This window comes from Schistocerca gregaria, chromosome X, assembly GCF_023897955.1.
Source record: "Schistocerca gregaria isolate iqSchGreg1 chromosome X, iqSchGreg1.2, whole genome shotgun sequence".
NCBI lineage: Eukaryota > Metazoa > Arthropoda > Insecta > Orthoptera > Acrididae > Schistocerca > Schistocerca gregaria.
The window spans coordinates 489,630,847-489,644,882 of record NC_064931.1 but is presented as its reverse complement, the minus strand read 5'-3'; the positions used below and the strand labels follow the sequence as shown (position 1 = coordinate 489,644,882).

Here is a 14,036-nt window from a genome sequence, read left to right as displayed (position 1 = left end):
GAAACTAAGGTACAAAACAAAGGAAGCATTTAGAGTAAGCTTAGGGGGTCCAAGACCAAGAGTATATTGTAGAGTAAGCTCCAAATGTGCAGTTCTGAGGTACAGGTGTTGAAATCAAGAATCCATGTTGTTTCTGGGGTGAAGTGCAAACTAGAAATCCTTTGGAATAGGATACTATAGGCTACATACATGGTGTGTAAAGTTCTGGCAGAACAAAATTCTGCTGGTAAACTGGGGTGAGGGTTTGTGTCAAGTGAAGTGGGCAAGAGTAGAGGGGAGATGGGAAACAGGAGGGGAAGAGGTTTCTTTCATTGTTTTTTTAGATCATTAATACATCTGAGACAGAATAAGACAGCATAGGAAACCAGATTGTGGACTAGGCTGATTGTGTAACAAATTATGGTCCAAACTAATACAATTATAACTAACAAATAGGTTGTAGGACAAGGTCATTTTGTGTGAAAAGGATGGTAATCAAGTTTTTTTTTTCTTGGTTGGTTTGGCATGTACTGAAATATAGAATTGGTTATCAATGAAAAAGACCAACACCATCATAGACAATGAGATTTTGAAAATTATCTGTCAAATGTTAGTCACTTGCATGTTCCCTGGGTTATAATTGCAGTCTCTTTTTATTGTGTTGAACAAGTCAATTTAAAACTCTAATACATTCACTCAGTGAAAAGTACTACAACACACTGACCATTTACATGCCCGTCTTAAGCCATTTTTCCCCATACAGTGATTTATATTCAACTATGTTTCATCTCACACGCAACGTACACATTATATTACTACACATTAAGAAATTCTTCTATGAGTAGAAGGAGATATGAAGCAGATATGATTTCACTTTGTGTTTGAAGTTACTTTAATTATCTATTACATTGTTTACATCGCAGCGTAGATAGTCAAGGATTTCTGTACTAAATACATCACTTCTTCCTGTGCTGCTAACACTGAGTGCTGGATAACATGTTTCCAAAATGCTTAACTGTTTAAAGAGCTGTCTACAAGAGACTCTAGGATGGACAACACATATTATTATTATTATTATTATTATTATTATTACATGCTTCAACAAAACAAACATTTCTTTCCTCAATGAAGGGTTGCCTCAGAATGCCATAACACATTCATGAATAAAAATAGAAAAGTCATTCCCTATATTTTATCTAAAAAATCAGCAAATATCATTTATAAAGAAGTTGCAGAACTTAGACATTTAAGACGCCCTATAACTTTCGGTTCAGGTTTGTAACATAAACATGTAATTATTTACAATATTCCATTTCATTTAGTGATTTAACCTCACTCATTATTTCCAATGGTGTGTTCCAAGTCTTATACAGAACAGAATTGCATGTATTGTGTTTTATCAAGTTTCAGTCACAGTTAATTTAGGCTTAAAGAAAGTAACCAACCATTAATTTTCAATTTTTTTTCCCTTTTCAAATATTGAAGTTTCTATAATTGTATAATCAGCACAGATAACTACTCCTGCTTCTTAGTTATATGTTGGCAGAACATTTAGATAAAACAAGAATAAATCCAGTATTGATCTCTATGGTACATTCATTGGTATCGATTATTCAACTTTCTGAAGACGCTGTTTCTTGTGAGCACTCACCAAGTTTCTTAATAGACAGGATAACAAGCAGTTACCAGTGCATTCTCTGATACCATTATATTTGAGCTTCTCTAAGAGAATACTGAGAACTGTACAATCAAATGCTTTTAGTAAGTCACGAAGAACACCACATGGTAGTTTTTTTGTTATTTAAATTTTGTTTCATATACTCTGTGAATTTAAGAATGGTGTATTCTGATGAGAGACTCATTTGAAATGAAAAGTTACTAAGTACACATATTAACAAACATCTTGAATCACTCCTTTATTTCAAAATTTATGGCACAGAAACCTAAAATTAGCTCCTAGGCACTGTCTCTGGCCACTGAAGACAGACTACTTAAATGTATAGCAGTCATTCTGTGTGCTTGTCTGCGACTCAACATCAACAGAGTAGTAGCCTATCCTTTTCATAATATTATCAGTATTCCATCCTGGATTTTCCATCGTTTTATTTTGGAATAGGTGTTTTATGGTTCTTGCATACATATTCTTTTCCAGTATCTTTGAGAAAGAGCTCAGGAGTGACACTGGTTAGTAATTAACTGATTATTCATCTGCATCTTACTACCCATCATATTATGTGGTCTCACAATAGCATATTTCATTCTGGATGTTATACACAGTTTGATAGTGATGTGTTGCAGATTTCACTGAATACACTGCATGTATGTTAAGGAAAGGATTTTAGTAACTTTTTGAGGTATTATCAACTCTGTGACAGTTTTTACTTTTTAGGGAGTGAACTATATTCCTAATTTTCTTTGCCAGTACACTGAGTAATTTTGAATTGGTTGCATGTGTGTGGTACTGACATCGCAAGTATCCTATTGCTATATCATTCAAAATGTCCATTCCAATCTTCTGAGTTACTTCCAGGAAATGGTTATTAAATGTACTAGCTATCAGACTTCCATCATTTATTACTTGGAAAGTCCACACACTCCTCAACTGGTTTCTCTTTTACATTTTGTCCACACATATCTAATTTTGTGTGCATTATTAATTATAGACATCATACTGAGACTTTTTGATCCTCTAGCTGCTTCTCTTAAGACAGTAAAGTGTGTCTTGAAATATGAAACCAGTTTTTTTTCTCTGTTCGTCTTAACCATTTCATATAATTTCCTTTTCCTCACAGATGATACACCTATTATGATTCCTTTTGTAATCAAATGATTTTTACTATGAGAAGGATATATTGCTGCTTACCATATAGAGGTGTTGTAGAGTTGCAGACATGTGTAACAAAAAAAAAAAAAAAAAAAAAAAAAAAAGGAAAACTGCTATACATTTGAGGTTTTGGCCTAAGGGCCTACACACACACACACACACACACACACACACACACACACACACACACACACACACAAACCACTGTAGCACTTGTGTGAATATGTGTGTGTCTTCTATTCTAGAAGTTCTTTTAACCGAAAGCTCAAAAGTATAGCAGTCTTTCTGTTGTGCCTGTCTGCAGCTCAATGTCTCCTCTACATGGTGAGTAGCAATCTATCCTTTTCATAATATTGTCATTATTCAATCTTGGATTTTCCATTGTTTGATTTCGCAAATGCTTTTCTAATTGTTTTTATTAGTGCCATACGCTATTGCCCTTTTTTTAAAGCAGTAATTAAATGTGGATTTCTATCAATGAGAATATTAAATTTAAATAACAGAAAAATTGGGATGAAATAACAACAATACAAATTAGGATAGATTGCTACTCATCACATACAGGAGACAGGCACATTTAAAAGTAGACTATGCTACTGGACAACTCCATCAGTGGGAGATACCACGAAAATCCTAGTGCCAGTCCCAAGCCTGCATAAAGGAGGAGCATTGAGCATGGGGCTAACAACCCAACCCCCAGAAAAAAAGAGCTCATTATGGAACCAAAGGTGAAAGGAAGCCGGACAGATGCATGGACAAATGGCCTTGGCAACAGAAACAGCATATAAGTTGGTATTTAGTGACATGGAAAGTAAGAACACTGAACAAGACTGGAGGACTGCAGAATATGAAAAAGGAAATGAAGAAATATAATGTGATGATGGCAGCAATACAAGAGGTGAAATGGAAAGGCAGTGGAATAGTAGCATCTGGGGCACACACATTGTTCTACAGCTGTGGAAGCAGAGGATATGGAGGCACAAGTTTTCTGTTTGATAATGCTCCTAAGGCTGCCATATTGACATTAAAGCCTGTTGGCAAAAGAACCTGTGTACTACAAATGAAAGCCCGCTTCTTCAATACATCCTTCATATGTATATATGTTTCAAAAGATGGTGGAAAAAGATATATTCTATGGGCAACTGGAATACGAAAAAGCAAGGGTGGCAAAGCATGATGTTAAGGTGGTTATGGTGGACTTCAGTGCTCAAGTAGGAAGAAGAATTACATAAAGGAAAGCTGCTGGTAAGGAGAGTCTGCATGAAGCTTGTAATCATGATGGTATCAGACTAACTGATATTGCCATGGGCAATAACCTGGTTATATGGTTTTAAAAGCACAAGAATGCAAAGGAAGGATATCCAGAAAGTTACATGGTGTTCCCCAGATGGGATCACAAAAAATCAGATTTATCACATACTCACAGATAGGCAACATGCTTGAGATATATTAGAGGTAAATAGTTGTCGTGGTGCAGATGGAGATAGTGATCACTATTTGGTAAGAATCAAATACTGACAGAGATGGCCAATTAAAGACAGACCAAGTAAACTATTGTGCCAAGGTTTGATGATGCCAAATTCAGAAATGATGAAAATACAGTACAACAGTATAAAACTATTTAGACAAATAGACTTAATGAAGCCAAAGATCAGACAGGAGAGGGTATTGAAGAAAGATGGGAAACAGTCAAAGGTATAATACATGAGACAGCTGAAACTGTACTGGATAGAAAGAAGCAACCGAGAACACTGGTCTGGTTTGATAAAGATTGTGGGAGGAAGATAGAAGAAAGGAATGAGACAAGAAAAAGAATGCCACAGAGGAGAACAAGAATTCCTGTAGAAGAATACCAGGAGAAGAGAAATGGATCAGATTAGGAATGTAGGAGGAAAGAGAGAATTTGAAAGATGGTGGATTTATGAATTAGAAGAGAGAAAGACTGCTCAGTAAACGGAAATTCTATATGAGGGTGAATGGTATAAAGAAAGGATTCCAACTCAGAGCACCTTTCTGTAAAGATAAGGACGGAAATCTGACTGGAGGAAAAGATCAGATTTTAGACAGATGGGTGCAGTATTTTAGTGAACTACTGAATATAGAATCGGAAAACAAAGGTGAGGTTGATGCTGGTAAGGTAGAAGAGGTGGAGCTGGAAGTAAACAGAGAAGAAGATTATTAGGAATCTATCAAGGAACCTTCAGTGGAAGAAATTAAAGTTAGTATCAAGACTGTTAAAAACAATAAAGCTCGGGGGGGGGGGGGGGGGGGGGGGGGGGGGAAGTAATAAGGGTTTTGCATGACATTATAGCAGAAATATGGCAGAATGAAAATATTCCAGAATAATGGAATACAGCAATACTCTGCCCTATTCATAAGAAACATAACAAAGCCAACAGTGCAAATTATAGAGAAATTGCACTACTCTGCATAGTATATGAAGTATTAGGAAAAATCATGGCTGGGCTACTCAGAACATATGCAAAATAGTATCTAGGAGACAACCAGTGTGGTTTCAGAATTAATAGAGCCACTACAAATCAGATTTTTACTATTAAACAGATGCTTGAAAAATGTTATGAGGATAACATCAATGTCCACCAGCTGTTCATTGATTTCAAACAAGCTTATAATAGTATCAAAAGGGATCAACTCTGGAAGGCAATGCAAGAAGAAAGAGTACTCAAAAAACTGATAACACAGGTTCAAATGACTTTGAGAAGAACGGTATGCAAAGTAAAGGTTGAGGGCACTTTATCTAAGGCATTGGAGGTAAATCAAGGATTGCAGCAGGGTGATGTGCCCTCCACTACTCTGTTTAATGTCGCCTTGGAGAGGGTAATGTGAAAGAGACAAAGTGGCAACACTGGAGGAACACTGTTAAATGGAGTGATGCATGATATTGCATATGCAGATGTTACTGATTTGTTATCCAGGAGGAAACAGGACCTGGAAGAAAAGCTTGGATTATTAGGAAGATATGGAGTGTAAATGGGGCTGACAATAAATCAGTCAAAGGCAAAGTATATGATAACATCTGGGAAAAGGTATGGTGAAGGAGACAGAAGCATGGCTTTGAACGGGAAAGAATATAAAACCTGTGAGAGCTTTAAACATCTTTGGTCACTGATAACTGAGAATAACGATATGAGAGAAGAAATACATGCACGGATTTGAGCTGGTAACAGGAGTATGCACTGATTAAAGTATTTAAAGCAAGAAGCCTTGGTAGGAATCTGAAGCTGACTGTGTATTGTACAGTATTGAGACCTGTAGTGATGTATGATTCAGAGACTTGGATAATGACGCAAAATGGTGAGGAGTTGCAGAGACGGGAAAGGAAGGTAATTATGAAAATATACTGGCCAGTGAATGATAGGGGGTTTTGGCGAATCGAAATAAGGAGATCAGAGAGTTGCATAACAAATCAGAGAGTTGTATAACAAACCAGATATCATGACAGAAATAAAGAATAAAATACTTTGTTGGTTGGGACATGCAGAAAGAATGGTGGAGAGCAGCACAGTCAAGAAAGTTTTCAAAGGAAAACCATGTGGAAGCCATATAAGGGGCAGACCAAGGACCAGATGACTAGACAACGTGGAGGAGGACTTGAGAAGAATGGGAGTTAGAAGATAAAGAGCCAAAGCAGCCAGCACAGAAGAGTGGACAGAGATTGTGCAGCAGGCGAAGGCCCCACAAGGGCTGTAGTGCCAAGGAGTGCGTAAGTAACTAAGCTATCGGACAAACTCTTATTCAGATTTACTGTTGTTGCACCTCACTGCTCAGAAATAACAGTGGCCATGTTTGTGTGGAATTTGTCTAATACCTTGGTTTGCTTTTCAATGTACTTTTTAATGTACCAGTCAGCTACTCAAAGCACCCTCTGTGTGGTGAGCAGTAATTTATCCTAATGCATATTGTACATAACATTTAAAACTGTTATGTCTGCCATTACACACATCCTTTGAATCAGCTTCCTTCGAGGATGTCTGAAACATTCTGTACCCTGTTCATTAATTACACCAATTTTTTTTTGATGATAACATTTCATTTTGACCAGGTAAGTTGAAAGGAGGGCTTGTCGAAAATTAATACCTAAAAATTTTTTATGTGAAAACTCTGAAAGCTTTTTAAATGAAACAAACATTATTAACATCTTCATGTCTACATAATAATTTGTCAATAGTCTCCCTGGAGACAAATGCATTTCTCCCAACATGAGACCAGTTTGTTGATACTGTCACTGTAGAATGATGACTGTCGACGGAGCCACAACTTCAACTCTGCTTGCACCACTTTACTACCATGAGATTGAAGTCCATGAAGGTGTTCTTTAAGGACTGGATACAGATGAAAATCAGATGGGGTCAAGTTGGGACCATATTGAGGATGACCAATGACAGTGAACCCAAGGCGTTGAATTGTTGCAGATGTTGCAGTGCTCGTATGTTATCTGACATTGTCATGCTGAAGGGGAGTGTGATCCATGTATGGACAAACTCCTTGAATTTGAAACTCAATTACAGCCCATTGTTCGTCATGCATTAACATAGTTATATTACACACTACCATGTTACACACAACAATTTGGAGCCCTCTAGCTGTAGATGACATGAATAATAAAGACATAGAATGTAAATAATATTTCTTTTATATAAAAAAACTTTACAAGTTTTCACAGAAAAAATTTGGAGGCACTAGGTTTCTGCATGACATACGTATGGCTACTTACAAAGGATGCACAGATAGGCAATTATCTGAGAAATTGCGTTAATTTGTTGTAGGAAATCCAATAGTTTTGCTCAGTCATGGGTAATGATGGTGTATATATCATTAATGTATCTGAACCAGGTGAATATCAGACTGCTACAAAGGTTCAAGACAAAGCTTTTAAATATTTAAAAACAATTGACCACAAAAGTGAAGTTAAACATTATAATTAAAACCAAGAGATATAAATTGCAGTACAATTGACCAAATTACTTGAAACACATCACAGCACACACAACTTTCAGAACAGCAGGGTCCTTCTTTGAGAGGAAAGAGGACTGGGTTGGGTGATGATGGAAACTGAGTTCCTCCATTGTGAAGGAGTGCCATGATCTATTTCAAATGTTTCTACTGGCAGTAGAGGTAGCTGTTCCTCCTGAAGGTATGAACTGGCCAGGCTTTCTGTCTCTCTGTGATTTTAATTATTTTGAATTTTCCTTTATGTACAGTCAACCATGATGCAACTGACAAAATATAAGAATGACATACATAACACAAGCATTTACCCAGAAGAAAGCTTTACAGTAACTAGAACTGTCTACTTATGGTGCTCCCGTATTAACCCTTTTGCAGCTGCTAGGACCGAGCACCCAACCTGCCCGACCAGCTGAAGGGACGAAGGCATTGTGTGCCTCACTGGTGGGTAGCTGACTCAGTTCTATGACTGCTGTATGCTATGGCTATTGTCGGCTAATTGCACATTCCAGTGCACACAGAACCACTCTTCAATAATGTTCTTTATAAAACCCCTATCACACTGTACAGTCATTGTGTTTGCAGTTTTCAATAACCACAATAGATAAATTTAAAATTAATCCAAGCTTTCTGTTTTTAGTTTATCCTGAGATAGGAAAATGTTAGTTTAGATAAATGATAAATTGTGAATGGAAAATTCTGTAACACGAGTTCTACACTAGCAATACATGTGCCTGCAAACTATTAAAATCTCACTAATATCAGGTCAATACATTTCAACATATATTATGTTTTAAAGTGAACAGTTCTCAGCGAAGACTCCCAAAATTTGGACTGTCTTCTGTTCCACATGGCAGCCACTGTTGCTGAGAAACTGCAAGTATTTTGCTACACAACTCACATTTTATAACGTCTGATAGATGAATTGTGTAGGATAATTCATGTCTTTTCACATTATACATGTATCATATGTACTTAGTAGGTTAGAAAATCAAATTACAGATACTAGGCCGTGCATGCCATTTTCTGTTCTGTGCGACCACATGGGTTCTGAGAAATTGCAAGTATTTTGCTACACTGTTAGTCCTTTGAAACACCTGATACATCAGTTCTACAGGATAATTCATGTCCTTTCACATGTTTGTATCATGTATTCTTTGTAGATTATGAAATCAACTTAAAGTTACTTGGCAGTGCATGCAGTTTTCTGTTCCACATGGCTGCAAGAGTGGCTAAGAAGCTGTCAGTATTTTGCTACACTTTTAGTCCTTTAAACCATCTGATATGTCAGTTCTGGAGGATTATTCATGCCTTTTAACTTTATATATATATTTGTATCACGTGTATATTGTAGATTAGGAAGCCAAATTACAGTTACTCAGTAGCATATGACTTTTCTGTTGTGCGAGGCTGAAGGTGGTGATGAAAAACTGCAAGTATTTTGGTGCACTGCGCTCCTTTTGAATATCAGTTCATTAATGTAATACAGACCCTTCCAATTATATATCTGTTTGTGTCATTAGTCTTGTGTACATTAGGAAATCAAACTGTATTTATTCGATTTATGTCTAAGCAGAAAGGAAACTGGAGCTGGTGAAAGTTGTAGCATTTTCTGACAGTACAAAGAAGAGCAGATAACGTCGATGCTGGAAGGAATATTGGAGTGCAGACAACCGTGAGTCATCATTCTGTCGTGCCTATTTATCTGCTCCTGTGCCCAGCATCAGGCCTTCCTGCCTGTTGGGGGTACATGAATGCCCTTCGCCATCTGTGTGTTCTACCTGCCGAGCATACAAATACGCCCATAGCTGTCTGGGTGCACAACCTATTGGGCATACACATATGCCCCTAGCCACGAAAGGGTTAAAGCTATACAATGAGAGACAATAGCTGTGATTATTATATGTTGATAATGAATTATTGATAAGCAGAGGATAAAAGGACACAAATGAGCACCAAGGGAAGAATAAAGAGAGAAACACCAAAGACTAGATATATGGTAAGGGTGTTGTAAATAGTAAATGTAACTAGCACTAGGGAAGAAAAATAAGGATTTAAATTAATTACTAAGATTAAAAACTAGCAGAAGTGGTAAGATGACCTAAGGAAATTAAAAAGAAGAAAAATGCTGTGATAATGAATCACTAAGAAAGTTGATGAAACAAATGAAGACACTGTGAAACAAAAATATAAATAATTTTCAACTGTGATAAATTTTTAGGTGAGATTTAATACAAAAACAAAAGGACTAGTTTCTTATCATCATTACTAAAAGTGGACACGACAAAACGTCTAACGGAAACAAACAAAGCAGTGAGGCACAGTAGTATACTACCACAATATTTTTTCATTGCCATAAATGATGACACTGCAGACACTCTAAGGTCATTTATACATGAGGAAATTCAGATACAGTTCAATGTAAAACTTAAGAAAAGCATGAATGATCCTGTCAAATGCAAACATTTTAACAAAGTCTTGCATAAGGCGAAATATCTCACCAGAGGAAACATGATCAGAAGGTGAATAATAATCAAACTTTTATCATGCACAAAGTTGAAGCTCAATAAATGCACATGAACAAACTCAAGGCTTACAGGCTACGCTCATGTAGTCAAAACAGATATTCAATGCACTCACCATATAGAAAGCTCCCCGATGATAATATTTCTGTAGAAATTTGTACTTTCCTTTGGCTGCTTTGTTCGTGACATGTTTTGGATTGTTGCGTAGTTCAATTCTGCGTTCTTCTTCTGTCATATTTCTCAGCCGTTCAATTTCCATACGTTCTCTCTCAACCCTTGAATGATTGAAAATATTTTTCATTCACAAGTAATGTGGTTCCCCACTGATAGATGTGTTGCATAGCTCACATTATTAGAAGCATTTAAAATACTATTATTTCAACAAAACAGACATTATTTGCAACTTAAATCATAACAGATAGCCCACAGTGGAATCTTTACATATGGACTCCTCCTATTCTCTGTATGAATACATCAGATTTATTGTTGAAGTACAGGCACCCCACTCTATTCTACAACTTTCATAATTACTGTACGAATACAGTGGTGAAACAGACAGCAGGCACACAAAAAGTAGCCAAAAGATCAATCAAGGGATGCCCACAAGGGTCAATTTCCAGGCCAGTATTTTAGAATTTGATAATCATACATCTCTTGTGCCAATTGGAAGGGTATGGTCAAGGTAAATTGTATGTGGTGTTGGGGAGGTCAAAGAGCTGAGCTGGAGATAATGGCATATGGGGTCCAATACCAAATCCAGGGACAAAGTAGACAATGAACTATTGCTCCACAGATGACTAAAAATACACAGTACATCAGTTTTTCCCTAATACTTGTGAATATCTAACCCTTAGCCACAGAAACCACAGCTAGGACATAGTACCTTGCTTAACCCTTTCACTTCTGTGGACGTGTATACATGTCCTGCTATGCGAGTTGCCAGGTGCTGTGGATGTGTATCCAAGCATCACTTGAGCTTTTCTACAGTGCTATGGACGTCTGTATGCAATCTGAGCTGCTGAATTGTCACTGCTGCTGACAAGTTACTTCCAAATATTGATGAAAAAAAAGTTTCCATTATTTATCACACAAAATATGTGCCTCATTTAGGACACATGAAAATTTGATATGACCACACGATTCACGAGGCGCATGGACATGAATAGGTGTGTAGTGTGTAGTGTGTGTGTGTGTGTGTGTGTGTGTGTGTGTGTGTGTGTGTGTGTGTGTGTGTGTGTCAGATATAAAACCCAATAAATCGAGAATGAAGTGAGGTATAATTCTGCTCTCAGTTTTAAATAAAATTTTGATATCTTAGCTATATTTCATTCAATGCAATGTAAGAGATAAAACTGACTTTGCGCAGTGCATTCTTACTTCTGCAATCTCTTTAAAATTTCATTCAATGTTTAACTTAATTTGATGCAGTGGAGTAAGTATGACGGATAATGAAAAGAAATTCAGTTCTTTATCGAGTGAAGATACCAGACTGTAAGATGTGCAAAAATCAAATATCTTCACTAACAGTTTTCAAAAAATCGAATGATAAACATTACCTATCAGCCGGAATACTGTCTCTCAGCACAGGAATCAGCTTTCGGTAAGCAGTACAGCCACAACAAAAGCCGCTCTCAGCACTGAATGCAAAGAGCACATCCGCAACAGTGAAAGGATTAATAGTACATGGCCTGTATCCAGCTTAGTAGAACAGATTCAACAGGAAATAGAATATGTGTGACTGTGGTCACAGGAGATCACCTGACCATATCAACTCTAACCCTACCACTTGTAATGAAATTAGAGAATCTACGGAGACAAACAAATTCCCATATATACCCCTAAGAAACTGTTAATAGTGAATGACAAGAGACAATATTGCTCATAAAATTTCACGACATGCTTAAGACAAATACTATAGGATATGACACTCACCAACTCCCCTATTCCGCACAGCACATTTATAACAACAGCAGTAGAAGTGATACTGCAAATGGAAATGTGTGATGACAAACTAGCACGTGGAATTAGTGTTGTAAAAGATGTAGGTATTGTACATCACTTTATAAGCTGATGGTGTTTACTCTAATGTTCCTCTTTACCCCTAACTACCCTAACTATGTTTAACAGAGAGGACGGGGGGGGGGGGGGGGGGGGGTGACTGATGGTTGTAAGGAAGAGGCAGCAGACGCACAGGACAGGAATATGGCAACAATGAGTTCATTCTGCCTGCAGGCAGGAGTTGTGCAAGGCACTCAATGGTGTGGGTGAGTGGTAGGAGAGAGAACAGAGGAGCAGGAAGATGGAAGAGGAATGTGTGAGTGCATGATGAGTGAAGTTCTGGTCACGGGGGAGGAGTGGAGGTGACTGCGAGGCAGGGGCTAGGGGAGAGATCAAGGCCAGGACGATTACAGGACTGACCTACCTGTTGCAAGGACAATTCTCCCAACATCATCATCTCTGATTTATGTACCTAAAAATCATCATTACAACACATCCTTTGAACCCCCAGTCACCCTGATCTCAATCTCTGCCAGCTGCGGCCTCACAACCACCTACACTCCTGTTCCAAGAGCCTAACTGCACTCATCTTGCACTCACACCCTCCTATTCCAGTCTTCCTCCTCCTGTTATATCTTCACTTTTAAATTTGCCCTTACATGCCAATGAGTACCATGCCCAATTCCACCTTCCTCGTGTTTCTCACTCCCCTTTGTCTACCACCCTACCCCATACCTCCTTCCTGCTCCCTTCATCCTTTATTCTACTGACCACACCACCCAATGCAACACTTCACTCCTGTTAGGTTGCAGTGCTAGCACAATGAAGTCAGCCAGGACAATGCAGCTGTTTAGATGTCTATGTACTTTATAGGTCGAAAGGAGTTTTCTGAAAGCATGTACTTAATGATGACTCAACATCTCATCAACTCAGAACCTCAGTTCCTTCCATTATTCAAATTACCATATGCTTGTACATATAACACTATATGGTAAAAACAAGATAACTAAACACTCTCCTTTTCTTCATTTTCACAAGGAAGTAATTATACTTACGCTTCTCTCTCTTCACGATCACGTTTCAATCTCTTTAACTCCCGCAGTTTCCATGCTTCATATTCAACTTCATCATTTTCATCATCAGTATTAATATCATTTAGGGAAGGTTCTTCCGTTTCTTTCACAGCCATTTCTTTGCGAACCTCATCTTCTACCATCTGCACAAAAGAAGAAATGGACCACATTACTTTTATGACACAAAATATCTAAACAGTCACACCACTCACTGTGTTAAATCAATACCACCTAAATCACAAGGCCTTACAACCCTCTGCCAATAGGCAAGTGATGCCATTAACTTCAGGCATACAGTCAGTGCCACTTACTGGTATCAGTGCGACCTAGATGCCTGTAGGAATGCTATGTGGAGCCATCTAAACAACTGTTTCGGAGCTGTAGTGTCAGTGAGTTGAATCCCTTGGCACTTGTTACTCCCATACGTGTGACTCAGGTCTTTGATGTAATTCCCTTGTGAATTTCTGCTCTTTGAAGTGTATACAGCCTGTAGCAGTTCAGAAGTGATCATCACCATGATGAATAAGTGTTGTGTTCTTGGTTGTGATGGTAATTATGACGAGAAGAAGAAGGTCCACATTTTTAAATTTCCAGCCGATGAGAATACACTAAGGAAACAGTTATCTGTGATCAAAAGAGAGAACTTCATTCCTAGCAAGCATTCTTTGG

At 37.7% G+C, this 14,036-nt stretch overlaps 1 protein-coding gene across 1 annotated transcript in view; it reads right to left on the bottom strand.

Annotated features, from left to right (window-relative positions):
* The window catches only part of LOC126298448 (microfibrillar-associated protein 1), a 72,905-nt gene that overhangs the window by 4,121 nt on the left and 54,748 nt on the right, over nucleotides 1-14,036 (bottom strand). The window contains exons 6-7 of the mRNA XM_049989778.1: nucleotides 13,350-13,510; nucleotides 10,412-10,571 (exon numbers count right to left, since the gene is read on the bottom strand). Of these exons, the coding sequence (XP_049845735.1) occupies nucleotides 10,412-10,571; nucleotides 13,350-13,510 (321 nt within the window). The remainder of the gene's footprint in view (nucleotides 1-10,411; nucleotides 10,572-13,349; nucleotides 13,511-14,036) is intronic.